This window comes from Lemur catta, chromosome 9 (genome assembly GCF_020740605.2).
Source record: "Lemur catta isolate mLemCat1 chromosome 9, mLemCat1.pri, whole genome shotgun sequence".
Lineage (NCBI taxonomy): Eukaryota > Metazoa > Chordata > Mammalia > Primates > Lemuridae > Lemur > Lemur catta.
In genome coordinates, this window is record NC_059136.1 from 31482365 (window position 1) to 31503652 (window position 21288).

A 21288-nucleotide genomic window follows, 5' to 3' on the forward strand; every position below is an offset into this window, starting at 1 on the left:
TTGAACATTTCATTTTCTGTCCAGAAAGAGGGAGCAACAGGGCCCTGCAGCATCAGGGCTATCATTGAGCTGTGGGTTAGGAAGCTACTAGTGAGGGCTGAATCTAGGAGTCATTTAGGTTTAGCTTCAAAAAGCATTGTAAGTGAAAAAAAAAAAAAGGCGCTGGACTTGCTTTCCTAATTCTAATAACACTGGGCAAGACAATTTATTGACCAAGATAGAATTTACCTCCAGTTCCAGCAAAGGGCTGGGCTACCTGAAATTTAATTATGCACAAGGGATCAAAGTCAGGTGAAATTTCTTCTGTAATCAGGTTGGGGAGTAAGATGGTTGCTATAAAATCCTTTTGGATTTCTTGTGCCAAGCCCCAGGTAATGGGGGCTGGGAAGAACACCAGTCAGAAGCCAGGCAGGATAGCCAGTCAGGCTAAGTCTAACTTCTCTGCCCATGAAGACAGTCATTTGCTTTTAGAAAGTCTGTGGGCACCTTCATGGATAAGCAAATGCAGCCTTGGAGACAAAAAGAGCAGACTAAAGTTTAGGAATTGCCAAAGAACCATCCTTCTTCTAAACCTGGATGACTGAGAGTAGTTTTAAGCCAACTGTCAGTACATTAGATGCAAAGCTTCCTTCCTTCCTGTGTCCCTCCCTCCCTTGCTCTTTCCCTCCCTCTCCTCCCCTTCTCTCCCTCCTTCCTTCTATGCTTCCTTCCCCTCTTCCTTTCTTTCCTTCCCTCCCTCACTCCCTCCCCCTCCTTCCTCCTTCCCTTCTCTTCCTCCCTCCTCCCTTCCTTCTATTTAATTAACAAACATCGCTAAGTCTTACCCACCCTGTGTACGGTGGGGGTGTGTTCTTATGACGGAGGAAGGAGCCACAGTCCCTCAACAGGAATCTCCACCTTGCAGAGACACAAGCAAAGGAACACAGATGTGAAACTGCCTGGCATGATTGCATGCGGCAGGCAGGCAGGTAGGTTTGGGCAGAAGGTACAGTTGGTGGTGGTGGCAGTGGCGGCAGATGCTCAGGTGAGGTGAGGAAGAGCGTGACAACCCAGCAGTGCTAGGATGAGTGGCTGCCAAACATACTAGCAGGCTCCTCACATCTCCCAAAACCTCTCAGAAAAGATGAGAGAAATTTCCCAGGGTTCTGCTCTCTTCAGAGATGAGAAGACCTCTCACTGACCTAAAATTACTCGACAGCCTTGTCGCTTAATCCAGAAATAACCTGTCTGAGAACAAAGCCAACACCAAGTAAAATTGATCTGGGAGATATTGAGTGCTAGAGAGACAGAGGCCAGCTCTCCTTTGGACTTTACTGCTATGCCAGCCAATAAATCCTGCCCTCCCCTTTATTGCTCAAGACATTTGAAATGATATTTATGCCAGGTATACATTAAAGAGTTCTAGCTAATAAAAAGAGAGGAAGCACACAATACTCGGGAGATCAGAAGATGGTAAGGTCATGCCTAGCCATGCTTATTCTAATGGATCTCTTCTTCAAATATCGTTTTTGTCCAGAGGGCTTTTCCTGACCCTCCAGAGTAGGTTAGATTCTCGGGTCATGCTAAGACTGCATAGTCTTACTTAAAAACAGGTGCAACAATTGCAATTACATGTGTTTCATGTGGCTCTTGTGAGGGTAAGGAATATGCTTTTTTGTTTATCCCTTTAATCCTAGCACCTCACACAGTGCCTGGTGGGTTGTAAATTGTCAACAAATATGTGTTGAATTTTTTTTTTAAAAAAAGAATCTCATTGGAGAAGAACCAGAGAGGTTTGCTAGGGGAGCTGGCACCTTGCAGGGGCCCTGGAGGATGGTGGGTCAGTCAGGATGGGCTATGTTAGGCTGCAGGAATAAACCCCGTTAGGATCTTATACGAGAGGGACATATAATGCCAGAGGCAGAAATTGGAGTGATGCAGCTATAAGCCAAAGAACACCAGGGGTTGCCAGCAAACACCAGAGCTGGAAGAAGCAAGGGAGGATTCTTCGTTAGGGGCTTTAGAGGGAGCAGGGCACTGCCCACACCTTGATTTTGGACTGTTCACTTACAGAACTGTGAGAGAACAAATTTCTGTTGTTTTAAGCCACCCAGTTTGTGGTAATTTGTTATGGCAGTCCTGGGAAACTCATACAGGCTGGGGAAAAGGTGAAACTCCTCCCCTCCCCTCTACCCTCCTTTCCTTCCTTTCTTTCTTCTTTAGAGGTGGGGTCTCCTTCTGTCACCTAGGCTGGAACTCCTGGGCTCTGAAGCGATTCTCTGGCCTCAGCTTCCCGAGTAGCTAGGACTACAGATACTGGCTATCTTTTTCAATATTTTGTAGAGATGGGATCTTACTATGTTGCCCAGGCTGGTCTCAAACTTCTGGCCTCAAGCATCCTCCCACCTCAGCCTCCTAAAGTGCCAGGATTACAGGTGTGAGCCACTGCACCCAGCCAAAATTGATTTTCTATGGGCCAAATGTTGTACTCCTCTTCATTTATATTCAAAGTAAAGGATTTATCATGTGTCCTGAACACAGCCTCACATTTAGCCTCATTTGGGATTGTTCTCCTTTCACAGGTTTTCCCTTTGCACACAACTGGGTATTTACAGGCCAGGCAAGCTTGCAAAGAACTGGGCTAATTTACATTTACGGAGATAAGACCCACAGTGGGATGCCCTCCACACTTGGGATCATGAACCAAGTAGAAGAATCCGCTTTCCCCTCCCAGCAGAGTCCAAGCAACAAGACTCAATAAAGCAGGGTGGGTTCGAAAAGAAACACTTGCATGTGCTCACTTCTTCAGCTGATGCTTACTGAACATCCCCATGCATCAGTTCCTGTGCAAGATCCAGGAGGGATGAGATGAGATGACATGACATGATGGTGGCTGACGTTTTAGTGAGAGCTTTCTATGTGCCAGGTGCTGTTCTAGGCTCTTTCCATGTACTCATGCATATATTTCTCACGATGACCCTAGATTGTTTCCTGTATCTTACTGATGAGGAGGCAGAGGCAGGAAATTGAACAACTCACCCAAAAGTTAAGAGCTGGGGAGTGGCAGACACAAGATACAAATGATCATCCAAGAGATACAAGTGGCAGCTTCTGGGGAGAGGGAAGTGGGGAAGTGGGAGGACAAGGCTGTTGTTTTTACTGACAAGTTTTGAAGAATTATTCGACCAGGTTCAAGAAGAACTGGGTAAATCAAACACTAGAAAGTAAAAGGACGAGGAGATGAGGAAGTAGGACTGTGTGTACAGATGGCTATTTTGAGAAGCCTGGGGAGGAAGGGGTGAGAGGAATTGGGCTGCAGTAGCTGGAGGGGCACTTGGGATCGAGAGGGGATTGGTTTAGGAGGGGCCATTGATTGTAGTGGATTTCTGCTTGTTGACTAGAATGATCCAGATGAGAGGGAGAGAGAGATGCTGGAGTCCAGGACTGGAGCTGGGGAGCCATGGGCTTTCCAGGGACACTTTCTCATTTTAACGGGAGGGAAAAGAATATGAGCCTGCAGCAGTAGGCCCATAGATTGTGGCTGAACGGCCTGATGGTTTCTCTTACCCATTTCCTCCGTGCCCAGAGAGGTCGAGTAACTTGACAAACGTATCACAGCTTGTAAGTGGTAAAGTCACATTTGGGGCGACAGACCACTGTGTTCTTCCCCATAAATTCTAGCTGCCTTTTGGGTTTCTCCCAACTCCAAGTACCCATGGAATCCAAGAAAGATGGTGGGGAATAGATGATTCCTATGGTCATTTTAGTTAGAATATTCTAGGATAAAATCTGAGATGTTGTTAAACAGAAATTTCCAGTGGACATTAGCCCTGAAAATCCAATCTCATTCTGTGATAGATTTGCAGCGCATGTACGTTTACTAAGCAGACCTAATTCCATTGCTGACTAGCGAGAAAGAGGAATAATTTCAACAGCTCAGTGCAGTCGCACCCACATTCAGCTCCAAGAGCTTCTGCTGCCTCAGCTGGCCAGGGCTGGGGCGTGTGGATGGCAGGCAGCTCTCAGCTCCCGGCGGGTGACCCCTGCATAGGATGAGCATCCTCTGTCCTGTGTGTGCCTCCAGGGTCGGAGTAAAGCCAGTCTTCTTCCTGCAGTGCAACCATCTTAGCTAAACATGAGAAAACTACTTCATCTGGTGCTCAGTGGAAGAAAAACTGCATTGCAACACGGAAGGAAAACAGACCGTGGGCCTGCTGAGAGAGTGAGTGTGGAATCCAAATGGCATCTTCCTCAGGACCTTCCCAAGGTGATCTGGACTCTGGTTTTAGATAGCCACTGCTCTCAGAACATTCTGCTCTGCCGTTCAAGTTCCTGTCTCTTCTCTCTGCTCTTCTCACTCCACTTCTTCCCCATCCTCCGCCTTGTTCAATGCTAATCATCTTCCAGAAGGTTGGGCTTCCTAAACACAAGCCCAGCCTCCCACCAGGCAACCTCCCCAGGGCTTCAAGATGAATTTCTGGGCTGTCCTTTGTGTCCTGCCCTGAAGTCTTCCTCAAAGGTACAGGCAATGGCCTCCCCTGGCAAAATGCCCTTCCCCAACCCACGCGCTAGGGGTTCCATTTGTTACTGAAGGAGTGGGCAGCCTCCTCCATGCTTTTGAACTTAATACTCTGTATCTTTAGCAGGTAACAAGCCACAGGTACTCACACACTCAATAGCCAAAACGGGGGAGGCTATGGGGGAATGGATGTAAGTGGGATTCAAGAAAACTGTTGCACCTGCTAGATCTGGGCGGGTCCTCAGATAACAGGATGGCTCCCAAGGGTGCAAGCTTTTTGTTCCTGACCATGTCCTCATGTTGTCAGGGTCTAACATGGTGCCTGGGCATGGAATGAATGAGCTCAGCTTAACCACCTTGTTGCATGGATGGAGAGACTGAGTTGTAGGGCTCTCCTATGTTGTGCCCTCAAAGGAAAGGGCTGTGTCTTCTCAGTCCTTTCCCAGGGGCTGAGCATAGGACCTGGCTCACAAGAGCAGCTCCATTCTGTCATTTGAGGAACGACAGTTTAAGTGTCAGGGCCTATGGAGGTAAATGGCAAAGTCTGGTCCCCTGCCTTGAGGACAGCATGGGCTGGAGGAGAAAAGAGGTTAACAGTTCAGAAGGAGGTGTGGGGGGCAGGGGCGGGGGCACCTGAGCATGCCCTGGTTCTGGCCCTGGCTCGGTGGCAAGTTTAAGGCTGGGCAGGTAGCCTGAGGACAATGACTCTGTGAGCTGTTAGTCAGTCATTCTGTATTCATAAAATGATGTTCCTTAGGTGATTCTCAGCCTGGCTGCACATTAGAAACCACCTGGAGAGCTTTTTAATAACTCCCATGCCAGCTCAGTCTGCTGTCCCTGAGATTCTGATTAAACTGGTCTGGGGTGGGGCCCATCCACCTTTTTTATTTAAAAAAAAAAAACAACCAAAAAAAAAACGCTTCTCTGGGGAGTCGCCTGTGTGGTAAGAGTTGAGAACTGCTGCTTTCTTTGGGCAGAGGAGAAAACGCAGGCACCAGTTACACAAAAACACGACAGCAGAGCAGGACAGTGCTAAGGTTGGAAAGGGTGTGTCCTGCAAGTTCTGGGAACCAGGAGAGGAAGGGGCAGAACTCTCCCTTCTGGCCAGGCGTGTGGGGCAGGGGAGAGGGGCCGGAGTGCTTAGAACTGGAAAGGGGAGGCGCCGGGCCTGGAGATGCGGTGGGCAAAAGGGCCGAGATTACATGGGAGCCGGGATTGCAGCGGCGAGCTGAGGCAACGTGGAATGGGCACGGAGTGAGAATCGCAGGGAGCCGGGAGCTGGGAGCTGGCCGGACGGAAGCCAAGGAGGCCCCCGCCGCGGGCAGGCCGCTGAATGGGGGCCCGGAGCTGAACCGGTGAGGAGGAAGTGCAGGGAGTCGCCCAGGGGGGATGCCAGGGCGTGGCGCGACGAGACTCTCCGGAGAAGGAACTCTGAGGCAAAGATGGGCCCGCTCGGCCACGCAGAGACATAAGGAAGTCCACATGCACATGCACGAGCGCGCACATGCACACACGCGTCCCCCGCGCACAAACGCCCGCTGCACACGCCCAGGCCCGGGCCTCCTAGGGGACAGCAAAGCCGAACCTCCGCTCGGGCGGGGAAGGGAGGCCCCTCCCTGCTGCGCCCCTACAAAGGCTTGCGCAACAGGCTGCGGCTCCGACGGGCGCCCGGCGCGCCCGGGAAGGGGGAGCGGGGAAGGGGTGTGTCCCCGCCGAGCGCGGGGCTGGGAAGGTCTGGGAGGGGCGAGGAGCGGGGGCGGGGCCGCGGCGCCTATAAAGTCGCCCTCCGCCCGGACGTAAACAAACCCCGCCTGGCTCTGCGCTCGCGCTCGGAAGCGCCAGCCCGTCCTCGCGTCCCTCTTCGGCTCCCACTGGGCGCTGCTTCGCCAGCCTAGCCGCCGGCTGCTTTGCTTCCTCCCGCTGCTTTCGGTAAGCCCGACGCCCTTTCTCCCGGGCACGACGAGGAGCAGAAAGGGGTCGCCGCTGAGTGCAGCTGGTGCGCCTGGACCGCCCTTTGTGGCCCCCTGGGCTTCAGGAACAGGTGCCCGGGAGCGCGAGGAGGGGGCTTTGGGACGCCAGCACCGCAGGAGTGGGGGTTTCGATTAGGGAGAAGGAAGAAAAGGCAGGTCCCCGTTCATATGCCGCCTAGCTGGGGAAGTGGGGCTCTGGGGGTCGGGGAGCCGGCCTGAGAACGCCTGGATCGCGCTTGCCCGCGTTCGCCCAAAACCACAGCCGGCGCCGCTGGCGGGAGTGCGCGCTGGAAGTGGGCTCAGGAGCGACTAGGGGTGTGTGTGTTGTGTGTTGTGTGTGTGTGTTGGGGTGTCTGGGAAAGGAGACGTGTGCGGATGGCGGTGGGTAGGGGTGAGTGGCGCCGGCGAGGAGGCGTGGGTGTGTCTGGCTCCCAGACTGGGCCGGGAACGGGTGCGGATCTGAGAGGTTGGTGCCGATTCAGCCCCGAAGCCACGGCGGTGTGTGTGCGGGAGTGCGTGTGTGCTGGTGTGGGTGTGTGTAGGGGGAGGGCCTGGGGTGTGTCACAGCGCGTGCGACACGTGCGTTTCCGCGAGCGCCGCCGCGCAGGGTGCGTCCCCCGAGGTGTCCCGGGGTTGGCGCTGTGGCGGTGTGGCAGAGATGGCCTGGGCGAGAGGGGGTGCGCGGGCATCTGGCGGCCCCTAGGCTGGCTGGAGCTAGAAGTGGCGTCATTTTCGCCTCCGCCCACCCTCCCTCGCTCTCCTTTCGTCCCCTGTCTCTGGGGCGGGCCTCTCCTGCCCTCCAGGAGGGGGGAACAGCTGGAATTGCTCGGACGTTCCTGGGAGATCCACCGTGGCCTCTGATTCAGCCTTGGGGTGGAGATCCAGGCGGGGCGTGTGGAATGTGGCTGGCACTGGGGAAACACGCTGTCACGCCTCTGTCAAATTAGTAGCTGAAGTTGGGATTTAGTAGACAGGCTCCTTAACCCCCACACCTCACCGCTCCCCCGCCTTGTCTCTGCTGGCCCTGGGGGTCCTGAGCAGCACCCCTCCGTGGCTTGGAAGTGGAAGGTGCCCGGCAGCGGGTCTGGGAGGGAGGGCCCTGGTTATCTTGTGCCCCAGAACAGCCATGCCCTGGGCGCTTCAGTCTGTTTGGTCCCTTTACACTACCGGGAGAGATGGGACATTCCGAGGTCGGCCAGTGACCATGCAGGAGGGCTTTACACGTCCGCAGAAGGCCGGGCAGCCATAGGTAACCTCCTAAGTGGCTTCAAATGAACTGATAGCTAAATATAAACCTGGCCATTGCTGTGAAAAGGCAGTTTCAAGGCAAACTTTCCAGCCCAGCCTCCTCCTGTATAGAAATTCTGGAGTCCTTACTGAGTTTCACAAATGTGATTGAAATAAGCAAAGTGCAGAGCACCTGCCTTCCAGGGCTGCTGGCCTGGTTGGGGAGGCTGGAGGCTCAGACCACAGTCCTGTGCCTTGTGTGCAGTAGCAGAGCCAGCCCCAGGCTTGGGGCACAGGGTGGGGGTCCAGAAAGGTGTGAGAGAGGAAGAGTTTGACAGTAAGTGATGGCAAACTTGGTAATCTCCTGACGTGTGACTTCTTAGCTTTGTGGGACTGTGTCTCCCGCCAGAGGGTGAACTGCACCAAGGTGAGGAGGAAGGCTTTGCCTGCCTCGCCCTGTGACCTGGCACCTGGCACGTAGGAGTTGAGATGTGTACATGGAATGAACTGAAGGGTTCCTTGCCTTCTGTGCATTCCCCTATGATCCAGCAGGTAGAGTCCCAGGGAGGGAGTTTAATGTGTATGGGGAGAGGTGTTGGATTTGGCTTTAGAGAGACCCTGGAGCACCTGTTAGGGTCTCTTCTCCTGAGAAAATTCTTTTGGAGTGACAAGCAAATCCAGGATTGCTAACCATTGGTTTGATCATTTGGTATGAAATTAAAAATCCACACAAGACCTGGTCCAACTTCTTCCCATGGTGCAGATGGAGACTGAGACCCAGAGACAGGGCGAGATGTGCTAAGGCCGAGCTGGAACTAGAGCTCTCTCCAGACCCCTTTTCAGAAGTCTCCTGGTTGGGACTGAAGGCAGGGGGAAGTGTTCCTGGCTTGATTTTTGCCTGTCTACTATGGAAGGGCAAAAGTAAACTGCATCGTCACAGTTTCTGGTGAGGAAACTTTTGAGGCAGAATGTGGGTGATGTTTTTCTTTTTTAAGTGTAAATCAGATGTTTCTGAGAGATTAGCAAAATCAATCTAATGAGAAAGGGATCCTGGGCTGCAGCCCCCCTGGGTGGTCTTCAACTGGGTTGGGCTGCCCCCTCCAAGATGGACGGCAGATCTGAACAGAGCTGGAGGCCCCCAGGGGTGCACTGCAACCTGCTGGCCTGAGCTTGCCTCAGCGTGGACCTGAAAGAAAGATGGAGATGTGTTGTTCTGATGGCCCAAAGCTGCAGTTCTTCCTTCGGACCCAAGTCCGGAGAATCCTATCCAAGGCGTGACTCAAAGGGCCTGTGCCTCAGAGAGAAAGTCACCATGATGACTCAGTATCTGAGATTCTAGCAGGGCGCAGGCCTGACTCAGGCCTGGGAGGCAGGCTAGGGAGGGCCAGGACATCTCTCTCTCTCTCCAGATCAGCTGCTGTCTCCCCTTCTCCCCTTTGATCCTTGCAAGAACTCTGCCTGGGCTGTATCGGCTCCACTGAATGGATGGGGAAACTGAGGCCAGGAGAGTTTTAGGACTTGCCTGTAGCCACATGGCTAAAGTTGGAGAGCTAGACTTTGAACCTCAACAGTTGGAGGACTTCAAGGCCTCTGTTCTTTTCCATGACAACATGTTGGGGGGCTTGGAGAAATCAGGCTAGGATGAAAAGTGCTGGAAGGCAATCAGGAGCTCCATGCCTCAGCTTCCTCTTCTGTAAAATGAGAATAACTGACACGGTCTCATCGAGATATATAAATGTTAATCGAGTTAATCCATGTAAACTGAGAACAGTGCCCAGCATGTGGGAAACAGCACTTAGGTGTTTGCTATCTGCAATGCTCGTGGAAGACATTCTCAACGTATCTCCTTAACAAGCAGTGTCTGGGGCCTTTTGTCCGAAACCCACCCAGGCCTGTGAAAGTTCCTGCCAGTGCTGGACCCAGGCTGTGATTTTTGCTAAGCTAGTGTAGATTGTATGAAAATGTTGTAGGAAGCTTGTCTGAAATGCACATTTCCAGGCCCAGTCTCCTGAGATTCTGATTCGGTAGGTCTGGGGTGGGCCAAGGATCTGCCTTGTGTCCAAGCTCCCTGGGGGAGAGATAAGAGGAGGGAGTGGCCACACAAGCAGGACATTCTTGGCCAACCTGTGTCCTCAGGGTCTGACAATTAGCAAGTGCTCAATAAATAGCTCTCCTCTGGCTAACATTCCGTGAGAGTCAGTGCATCACCTCATCCAATTAAGGTAAAAGACATTCTTTGCACATCTCAGGTCAGAAAACTGAGGCTCAGGCAGGTGACTCAAGTGAGTGGGGTCCTGGTCAAGGTGAGCCACCCTAGCCCTTTCCAAACTCTGACCCTTGAAGGCCGCCCAGGCCCATGTTTTGAGAATGAGCTTGGTTTCCTGGGTCCATTCCAGGCTGTGGTTTCCGCCTCCCCAATTGCAGTGTGGTCTAAGGCTTGCCTTCTTGCTCTTTCTCTCTCCACTTGGAGTCAGTGATGAGCTAGGTGGCATCTCCACTGCAAAATTGGCCCAGGTGTGTTGGAGGTGGGTGTGCAGGTGGTGGGTGGGGACACTGAAGCCTCACAGGAAGGTGGCTGCAGAGGCGGAGGACCACAGCTGCGTGTCAGTGTGCGATAGAGTTCTCGGGGTAGGTGTCATGTGACAAGAAACCTGGGTTCTTCTGGGAAAATGGTGGGGAGCCAGCTTTGGCTCTATGGGATGGACATGGATTATGAAATCAGGTCCACACACGGGTCTCTTGGACCCAGAGCCTTTGCTTTTTTCATGTAACATTTCGTGAGGATCTGCCCACCCCCTGCCCTCCTGGGCTCCATCTCTGGGCCTTTTCAGCCTAGCGGGGTGTTCTTCCCCTGCCACGGTAGAGAGTGAAGCCCTTTAACAGTCTGGGGGCTTTGGATGCCCTGCCTAGGAGTTCATCTTTCATTTTATAGGCTTGTCCTCTTCTTAAATCTGTGGAAACCTTTCTGCTAGTATAAATTTAAACCTGCAAAGAGCTCTGCTTAAAGCGAGGTGGGCGGGGGCCCAGGCCTCCATCCTGTTCCCCAGTCACCACCCAGCTCCACCCCCTTGGAACCTTTGAGAAGGTTCTTAGCCGCCCTCTTCGAATGTGGATATGAGAGATACTTAGGAGGTGGGCAATTCTAGGAACTCTCTCAACTGGGAATTCTCACCTCCTCTCTCTTCTCCTTTTTAATCATGGAACTTTCCTCCTTTCTGCAGAAAGCCCTCCCTGGCTTTCCCCTCCTGGAGGGGAGGCTGGGCGGCTGCCCTCCGAGGTGCCGTGGCACCCTCCGTGGGTCACCCTGGGCTGTGGTTGTCTGTCCGCTCACCCGTCTCCCCACGAGACCGGAGAGCCTGGCCTTTTGCAGGTGCTCCATTCATGCTGGTCAAATGAGACACCTCCGTTTATTAAGGACATAACTTGAGCCATCTCGTGCAGGAAAGATTGGAGGGTCATTCCAGAGGGTGGAAACGGGAAGACCACTTTGGGGAAGAGTCCTGTTAGCGTGGTGAGCATCCGATCTCGGGACAAAGGGTTCTGTATGAAGAATCCATTTCCTCGTCCTCTGCTAACACTAGTTCCGTTTGTGTGATTTCAACAAATGATCTCAGACCATCCAGTGCAAGCTCATGCCTGTCCTGCACATTCACAGAATAGCCCTCGGAGACGACCAGTGTCCTCTTTTGGACTTCCAGCTACTTGGCTCGTCCCCGCCGATGGTCGTCTTCTCTCTGCCAAGCAAATTACTCGAGCTGCCAAACTCCACTGAGCGTCTCCAGGAAGATCCCCGTTGCACTGCAGAAAGGGGTGGACCCTGCCGGGATCGCAGACACCTCCCTCTTCCTGCTATTGTGTTTCCGACACCGTGGCTGACCTCCCCGGGGCTGTGCGCAAGGAGAACATGCACAAGTTCAGTTTCAGCTCTAGCCGGTGCCCACGCCCGGGCATGAGTGCGCTGTGTCCCATCTGCAAGAGAGGCTGGGTTCGCCTTCTCCTTAGTGACCCCCTTTTTGTTCTTTCAATGTCAAGCAATTCATTGATGTCTGCCGAGTTTGAGGCTCTGTGAAAAGCCCTGAGCCTTCGAGGAATTCCGGGTCTGGTTGTCTCCTGCGTGGCATTTGCACGGTTCTATTGATTTTGATCACTCTGAGGCGTTTCCCTTCCCCTAAACGAGGGAAGTTTTGTGAAGTCCAGTGAGTCCACCCATAGCGCTTGCTAGGTTGATTACATAAGAAAAACATTCAGAGTTGAGACTGCCAACTTCCTCACCCTCCCCGGAGCCTCGAGTTTCAAAAGGTCCAGAAAACACCAAGAGAGTCCGTGAACTGCTCTGTAGCTTGACTTCAAAATCTCTTTGGCAAAGAAACGGCTGACGAATGTATTGGCAGTCAGGCGGTCGTATCCAGAGAATGTCCCCCCGGCGATTTTCCTTGAGGGTACTGCAGAAATGGAACTGCTTTCTGGAACTTTCTGGGGAAGTTGCTCTGCCAAACAGCAGCAGCACACATTGATTCCCCGCCCCCCACTTTTAAAATCTATTCTATAAAGAGCCCAGTGTGCTGGAAAGAACACCAGCTTTCATGTGGCTTTGAAACCAGGCGTGTTACGGATGGACAAAATCTGGGCCAGTGGCTGACAAGAACAATCGATGCTAAACTTGTCAACAATCCCCTGGTGTCCCTTTCTCTGTTTCTCTGAAGGACTCCAGGAGGCTGTTGTCTGCTCTGCGCTGAGCGAGCTCCACACCTGCACCTACAACAAAGGAGTGAGTTTTCCCTCTTTCCCCCCCACGGAGAGGAATCTGGACATGTGGCCTTTGGGCCATCACGTGGGCCTTTTTGAGCCTCAGGTTGCCCGTCTGTAAACTGGGCATGATAATACCTGCTCTCTCCTGGGGACCTCCTTAAGGAGCAAATGAAACCATGCAGTGAGTGGACACTTTTCCCAAGTATTGAATTTGCCACATCAGGAAGGCACTTTGGTGGAGAGCTAAAAACAGAGAACTTTCTGGGCGTTGTGAAGGAACAATAGAAAAGTCCAAGATGTAGATTTTGCCAAAAGTTCAGGCCTACTCCTGCTGACTCAGTGGCAACTGTGCAGGGTGGAGGGAGAAGCTTGTGATTCCCCAGCGGACCCCCACACGCCAAAAGCCTCAGGGTCATGTGTAGCCATCCGTAGAACCGTGTACGTGGGCAGAAGGTCTGTGTGTATATTTACGGCAATGCGATTTTGCTGTCAACTTTCCCCTTTAGGATTGCTTTAATTTCTAAAGCTTGTTGCTTGCTGACTTGGGGCACATAGCTTAACATCTCTGAGCTTCAGTTTCCCCATCTGTAAAATGGTGAACATGCTGGTACCTCCCTCCTAGGGTTGCTGTGAAGCATAAAGGATGTATAGAGTTTAGAGCCCAGTTAGTGCCATTGGAAGTTGCTCTTCTTGGTATTATGGTGGTGTGTCTATGTAGAGTTTCATTGTTGCCTACCTGTAGCTGCTCTTCCTGCAGGGAGTAATTGTGTAACTTCCAGAACAGAGCATGGATGTTTCTCTGTGGATGCCGCTTCTGCCCCACGTTGTGGGGAGTTTGCTCAAGAGGGTATGCAGATGGGTCCACTGGGTGGCTTAGGTTAGAGGAATGGCAGAGCTGGGGTGAGGCTCTGGTCTTAACAGATGGGGGCCTGTGACCGGGAGAAGGGAGGGCCTTGGTCCAAGGTACAGGGCTAATCCGGCCGGAGTTGGGCCCAGCAGAGCTCTGGTAAGACCGTGCGGCCCTTTGTCTTTGCGAAGCACCTTCCTGCCTAGGTTCTCATTTGCCCCAAGTTTGTTATAGACCATGCGGTGTCCACAGAACATGCACTGTGCCTACTTTACAGATGGGGAAACCAAGGCCCAGAGAGGAAATGGCTTGCTCAGAATCATGTAGCAAGATGGTGGCAGGATTCCCATGTCCTGGTCCCTAGGCTGGTGTTCCTGCTGCCCCACGGAGCCCTGTGTGTCCTTTCAGTCCCCCAGGACCTGGTGAGAAACTCTCCAGGGACCTTAGATTGAGAGATGCCTCTGCCCACTGCCCCCTCAAGCCCCAGTGTCATGTTCTTCCCTTCTCCGGGCCGATTCCAGTCCCCTGGAAGCCATGATCCAGCTAACTGCTAACTGTCTCCTGGGTCTGTTGGGCTCGAAAGGTATTTGCCAAGCCCCTCGTGGGCCTCTGTTACTCATTGACTGACACTGCTAGTGGATAGTGGAGAGGAGAGCCCTGGGGCCGGTGCCTCAGGTCTGATGGCTGGACACCTCTGTGGCATTTGCTGAACTTTCCTGCATGTTCCCCTCCTTGCTAGGCCACTCTGGGAATAACAGGCTGTAAAACACAGGCTCCTGTCCTCAGATGTCCTGTTGTCTCCAAGGCAACCAGGAAAGGAAAGCACTGCGATGAATTAAGTAGCTGTGTGCCAGGTTTTCTACATGCCATTGTTTAATTTAAGCCACTGCTGTTTGTTGGGAGCAGGAGTCAGCATGCCCATTTGACAGATGAGCAAACTGAGGCAAAGAGGTTCGATAAATTGTTCAGGATCACAGAGCTAATCAGTGGTGACACCTAAGTCTGACCGGCAAACCTTCATCCAGCCCCTGGCTACCTTTCTTCTCTGAATTCCTCCTGGGCAGGCTGGTGGGAAAGAAAGAAATGGCAACACACGCCTGTCTAGCGGCTGTTGTTGTAGCCTGGAGCCCTGTTTTTGGTGCTGAGTGGGGTTTTAGCAGAGAGAGACCTGTCCCGACCTCATTTCTGTCTAGAGGGGCTTCCTGTGCTTCTTGGAGAACAAAGAGGCCTCAGAGAGGGTGCTGGCAGGTGGGCTGGGAGTGCACCCTGGGGTCCCCACTGTGCAGTGTGGCCTTGCCCTGCCATCCCCCTCCCGCTAGCAGCTCGCTGTGGCCCTCTCCGGTGTGTCCCAACCTTCTGCAACTAGGACTTTCTGGGACGTGGCAGGAGGGCAGGGCCTGGAGTCCAGGGCAGACCCCAAGCCCTGGGGGAGGCTTGGCCCATCACTTGCTGAGCCACAGTGTCTTCTGTGTCCTTCTGTGGGAGCCTGTGTCCTTCTCAGGCCTGTGGCCTTCTGGGAGCCTCATACTCTGGGGGGTCACTTTGAATCCCAGAGGAAAAGCATTTTGAGGAAGAGTGTGGTGAAGGAGGAGGAGTGTGGGCATTGGACCCTGGTCCAGCCCGGCCACTCCTGCTGTGGCTGGCCAGGGAGCTCGGGACACTCACCAGGCCCTGGGCTCAGCTGCCTCCTCGGTGGTGGTGGTGGTGGTGTGTGTGTGTGTGTGTGTGTGTGAGAGTGAGAGTGAGAGAGAGAATGAGGGTATGAGAGAGCGTGGGAGTGTGAGTGTGTTTGTGTGGGTGTGAGCAAGTACATGAGCGTGTGAGTGTGAGAACGTATGTGAGAGAGTGCGTGTAAGGGTGTGAACATGTTTGGGTGAGAAAGTGCATGAGTGGGAGAGTGAGAGAACGTGAGTGTGAGTGTGTGAGAGTCTGTGTGTGTGCTAGATTGAATAAGAATTGTATCCATATTTTGGAAGGTCTTGTAAAACAAACAAACAGTTGTATGTATCTAACAGACACTTTCTGGATTCCCTTCATACCAGGAACTGTCCAGATCAGCTGTTCCCAGCCTGGGTTGATTTTGCACCCAGGGGACATTTTTGGTTGTCACATCCTGGGGGTGGGTGCTGCAGGCATCTGGTGGGCGGAGGTGGGGGATGCTGCTGAACCTCCTTGGATGCTCAGCACAGCCCCTGCCACAAAGCCTGCGTGAGCCCCAAATGTCAGCAGTGCTGTGTGTGAGACCTCTGCCCTGGAGGTGCAGTGGTCCAGTGCCCTCCAGGGGCACGGGTGGGACTGCCACACAGTGGGGACACAGCCCAGACACAGCCCAGGGAGTAAGCCCGAGGGAGGCACCTGGCCCCTTGGGACTGTGAGCTCAGTCGGGGCAGGAGCTGGCTCTGTTTGTTCGTGGCCAAATCCCCAGACCAGTGGTGTAGTAGGTCCTCGTCAACATAGCTTGTGTTGTTATTTTTGCACTTGGCTCTGTGTTGGGCACATGAGAGCCTAGTGTGGGAAGAAACCTCCGAATAAATGGGTTTTCAGGCGTTCTGTAAGGGCAGTCTGGAGGCAGAGGGTAGGAGTGGCATTTATTAACACGCAGGCTGCCCCCAGGCCTGCACGTCTGCACAGTCCCCACCTCCCCAGACAAGTGCAAGGCTTCCTCTGTTTTATCTGCCCTCCTTGAAGACTTTAGCATCCCAGGATGCTTGCTGGATGGCTCAAAATCAATTGGATCAGTTGTTTTGGGGACAATAAAAAATGTCTCCAGACATTGCCAAATGTCACCTGGGAGATAGTTACCCCTAATCTGGATAAACCCTGTGATGGTCCCCAGTAGCTTCACCCCTGGGCTTCCCTAAGGCCAGATGAGGCCCCTCCAGCTCCAAAAAGCAGATTAGCAAGTTCTTGCTGTTTCTAGGAGATGCAGACATTTTCCAACCACTCTCGTGGTCTGAGAAGCTGAGCTATAGGACGGAAAGCACATGGGGTGGGGAAAGGGGGTTTCACCAGGTGCACCTGCAGGAAACCATAAGGGCTGAAATTGCTCTATTTTCTGTCCTGAAGGAGGAGGGAGCCCGTGGAGGCTGTTGTTATATTCTAATCTGATCACAGTTTCTGGAAGGCAAGGAGAACTGACCAAACTGGGCTGAACTGCAGCACATGCTGCTTATAAATGTAGAATTGTTTTCAAGGCATTGCACTCATGTGGTTTAGCGACAGTTTAAAAGTGAATTTAATTAAAAGCATGCTATTGAGCTACATTGCTCATCTATTCCGCAAGTGAATTGTGGCCTAATTGTGCACCTGGTGTAATGCTAGGAGCTGGGGGAAGACAGGGAACAAGACAGGTAAGCTGCCTGCTGGGTGCAGCTCACAGGTGGGGCTGAAGAAGGCCTGGTTGAGCTCACCCAGTGAGATAGTGAGAGGCCCCCAACTTCACCCTGGGGTCCTTGGCTGAGCGGAGTATGTTAAGGAGCCCCTGTGAAATGTGAAGTGCTTTCACTCTCAGCATGAAGGGTGGTGGTGCCAAGGCCCTGGGTTTCTGGAAGGCTCCCTAGGCCATGTAGGCGACGTGTCCCACGGGCCAGGGTCTTGGGACCACGAACCTGCTGAATTAGCAAGACTAACTAACACCAGCTTTTCATGCCTTCTGCCTCCAAGTGGGCAGCTGCCCAGGAATGCTCACAAATATAAAACCGACTTTGTTTTCGGAATGTTCTGGAGCATAAACTCCAAAGGCTGCATAAAGGCATTCTTGTGGGGCTGGTTATCTACTGGGAAAGATCGTGCTGGGGCCCCAGACCACAGCATCGCAGTGGAGAGCGGTATGTGCCCACGGAATGCCACGTGTCGGCATGCAGGGTGGATCCGGGTGGCTGTGCCTGCTGGCTCTAAGAGGCGTTTCACAAAGGTCTTGTGGGTTCCTGGGTCTTCGGAGGAGCCCTGGGCTGGAATTGAGAGCCCTGCATGCTCTCTGCCATTACAGCCAACGGGCCTTGGGCAGCTTGTGGACCCAGGTCCCTACTCTGAAGGCCGCAGTATTACAGACTTCGGTCAGGCTGTTTCTCATGGAGTTTTCCAAGTCAGAAAGTCCATATCTTTGAACCAGGTGGATGGCCTGGGCTCCTTCCTCTTGGCACTGGCTCCTTCTCCCCCGGTCCTCTGCTGCTGCCCAGAACAGTCTTATTCTGGGATCTTCATGCCCCACCCCAGGTGTTGGCAGGCGTTTAATTTTTCCAACTTGACTGTGGATCCCTAAGAATAAATGTTTCTACCTAGCTTCCTGATTAAGCTCTGGGAAGTGGGCTCAGCAGCTGGCCCTGCCTTGCCCAGGCCTCGCTCCCCGTGGAGTCAGTGATGGCAGCATTTGGTGTTTCCAGCCTTCCTGAACCCTGCTGCAGTCTAGTTTTGCAGCTGTCACTTTCTGGTCCTTCTGCACCTGCCCCTTGTTAGTGCCAACGAGGAGCCCCTCTGGCCTGGCCCACCCCCCGCTTTGGCCCATGAAGTGCTTTTTGCCTTGAAGGTCTTTTTGCTTTCAGAATCCTAGTGAGTGTTTAGTGCCTGTTGGTCTCCTTGGCTTGAGGTTTTCCCTGTCCCTTGGCCCTCTTCCCTTTCGACAGGTAGCTAAGAGTCCTGCACAGAGGCAGATGTGAGGCGTGTGTGTGTGTGTGTGTGTGTGTGTGTGCGTGTGTGTGTGTTACCAGCCTTCTGATGGGGCTAGCTGTGAAGGTGAAGTTTGTGCCATACCTGTACATAGTGAGCATCCTGTGACCTTTTGTTCCCTTTAGGTTGTTAGCCTGGGGCTGCTGGGATCAGCAGTGCAAGTTTCTTTTTATTAAATGCAGTGAGAAGTGTCCTGGGCATGGCAGATGGGCTTGGGCTTGATGTGGAGACCTGTTTGTGAGTCCTTCCTGACCTATCCATTTCTTTGGGAAGGGAGTTGTGTTTTTGAGTCTCAGTTTCCTCTCCCAGGAAATATACTACCCCCAGGCCCCAGTGGAGAGACTGGGATGGGGCCGGTATGAGGGGTGAGAGCTGCTGGGCAGAGTGAAGGTTCAGCCTTTTTGTCATCTCCTTCCCTGGCCCGGTATTTGTTTCCGTTAGGAAACTTCTCAGCAGAAGTGCTGACCTCCTGGCTTTTGTCTTGTTGCAGGCAAGTGACAGCAGGAACATGTCTCGGGAGCTGCAGGACGTGGACCTCGCCGAGGTGAAGCCTTTGGTGGAGAAAGGGGAGGTGAGTGGAGACGCTTCCAGCAACCTTCATCACATGCGCATGTGTACACACACAGGCACACACATAGGCACACGTGCACACAGAACACCCGTATGCCTGTGTGCACATACATGCACACACATATATACAGCATGCATATGTATGAACATACTGCACACACATGTACACAACTTGCATGGACACATGTTCACACACACATGCACATATGTGTCCACTGCTTCCTTGAATTTAAAGGGATGAGAGGTACCAGTTGAAACCCCAGCGTGGCCACTAATTGCTATGGCACCATGGGCCAGGCCCCTTGCCCATCTCTCTGGGCCTCTCTGCCCACAGCTCACTGCTCTCATTTGTAAAGTGAGGACATCAAACCAGACATTCTCTAAGCAGGTCCATCTCTGATATCCTGTGGTTCTCAAATATGCAGTTTGGAACCCAATTGCCCCTGGGGTCTGCCGGCCCCACAGCCTCACTGATAAAAGCTACATACTCTGGGGCCACACTGGCTGCGTTCAAATTCTGGTTATGACACTTTGCAGCTGGGTGTCCACTAGCAAAGCCTTCAACCTCTTCATATTCTAGTTCCTCATCTGTAAAAGGATGACACTAGGACCTACTTCATGGGGCCAAGTGAGGGTGGAGCAAGTTAATTCACATGGGGCAGTTAGAACGTTGTCTCCTAAGGAGGAGATGCATATTGCTATTATTATCTTTTTGGTCAAACATCTTCTGTCGGCAGAGGTCCCTGCCCTATAGCCTGGGCTGGCAGGGTCCGTCCTGGGCCGATTGTTCTGATGATGGAGGGGCCTTTACATTTGTGCAGCTGACATTGTGTTTTTAAAGCACGTTCACATCCCGATTCTCACTGAGCCTCATAGCAACCTGTGAAGATACACCTTTTTAAAAATGTGGAAGCTCAGACTCAAAGGGGAAGTTACTCCAAGGCCAACTAAATGCTTTAAAAATAATAGCCTGCATGGACTATGTCCTGCATGCCTGCTTCTTGGCTAACCATACTGTAGCTGTGGTCGGTGTAGGTACTGGGTTCTGTGATTGTCCCCATTTTATAGAAAAGGAAGACCGGCTCTCAGGGAGGTTACTTGGTCCTTGGTCACTTAGTTACAAAGCGTGGGGCATGGACTTGAACCCAGGCCAGCTGACCTTGGCGAATAGACTCTTCATTTAATTTCTTTATGACTCTACACATGGCTGTTCTGTTTTAGGCTCATAACTTCATAGACTTTTCATTACAAATGTGTGAGGCAACTACCTCTATTCCCATTTTGCAGATAGAGAAACTGGTCTCAGATGGGAAAGGACTTACCCAAGTTTATTCACATAGTTGGCACAACTAGGATTAGGAACCAAGCCTGGGGAAGCTGCGGAACCCTTGCTTATCTATCGCTCTATGCTAGGATTCTACAAAGGGCCGCATGGTAAATGTCTTGGGCTTTACCAGCCGTGCAGTCTCTGTTGTAACTATTCAAGTTTGCCATTATAGGATGAAAGCAGCCATGGGCAATATGTGGACTGGGATTGCTGTGTTCCAGTAAAACTTTATTTACAAAAACTGGTGGTGGTCCCTAGTCTACCAACCCTTACTACACATCACGCAGGCTCTAAATCCATTTCCTCTTCACTGTGGGTCTGTGACACAGTCTTAAACAACAATTAAACAAACAAAAACTCCTAGGTGGTACAAATATATATCAACATAATCTTAGCTCCCCCTTTATAAAATCCCTATAGAAATATTATATCACGCTTTGCTTTTTCACTTAATATTTCTTGGCCTTCTTTCCAGCATCAGTCCATGATGCGCTTACTTTTCTCTTTCCAGCTACACAGGATTTCACCAAATTTATTTGCCCAGTGCCTGGTATGTGGACACTTGTGTCTTTCCCAGCCTTTTGCCATTGTGAACAGTGCTGCAGGGCATTTGTACCCTCACTGTATCTTGCATGTATGTCATTTCATACCTGTGCAGGTACATCCCTAGCAAAAATTCTCAGAAGTGGCGTCACTGGGTCTAAGGGTAAATGCATTTTAAAAGACATTATTTATTCGTTTCAGGCAGCCCACTGGTATCCTTAGAAAAATTTATTTCTGGAGCAGACACCTAAGAGCTTGTCCACTCTGGATTACATGATGGTCCATCTCTAAAGGGATATTTACCTTTTCTTTCAAGGTTTAGATGGAAATAAATTTCTTCCAATGCCATAGATTGAAACTCAGCCAAGTGTTTTTAGTTAGGCTTGCTGTCAGGAAGTTCTTCCTCCTGTCTGTCCTCAGTCTGGACTGCCATGTACTCTGGTTGACACTGTGAAGGTTGGGGTTGTACAGAACGGCTTTCTTCAGTCCCTCATACCAACACACACTCACGTGCACACACGCAGGTGTAGGTGTCAGCCACCTTTGCTTCCTCCTGAATTCACCCAAACTCTGATGTCCTTTTCCACAGCCCAGGGGATGTGGAGCTATTCTAACCCCTGCTGCAGATCATCTTGTCCCCCAGCCCCTGTTGTGCGAGGAGGCTCCATTTTATTTCCCACGCCTCTTTTGCATTTTGCTCTGCGAGCTATCTTTTATTTCCTGGCAGTGGGATGGGGCTCCGTTTTCAGACAGTGTTTGAAATCTCTGGGTCTGAAGGAAAACATACCAGGAATATCTCTTAGAAATGTTGGCCAGCCGAGGCTGCTGTTCCTCTGGCTCCACAGGGGACAAGGACCCCTTCCCTGTCTCACTGAGCCTGTCCTGCCACGGG

General features: G+C 52.1%; 1 protein-coding gene across 2 annotated transcripts in view; it reads left to right on the top strand.

Moving 5' to 3' along the window:
* The first annotated feature begins 6279 nt into the window (after positions 1-6279).
* The window catches only part of NDRG1 (N-myc downstream regulated 1), a 54259-nt gene continuing 39250 nt past the window's right edge, over positions 6280-21288 (top strand). The window contains exons 1-2 of one of the 2 annotated variants that reach the window (XM_045560878.1): positions 6280-6427; positions 18447-18527. In XM_045560878.1, the coding sequence (XP_045416834.1) occupies positions 18465-18527 (63 nt within the window). In that variant the 5' untranslated portion in view covers positions 6280-6427; positions 18447-18464. Of the gene's footprint in view, positions 6428-12380; positions 12464-18446; positions 18528-21288 lie in introns of those variants that run through there. The other variant, XM_045560877.1, reaches the window with a different exon arrangement.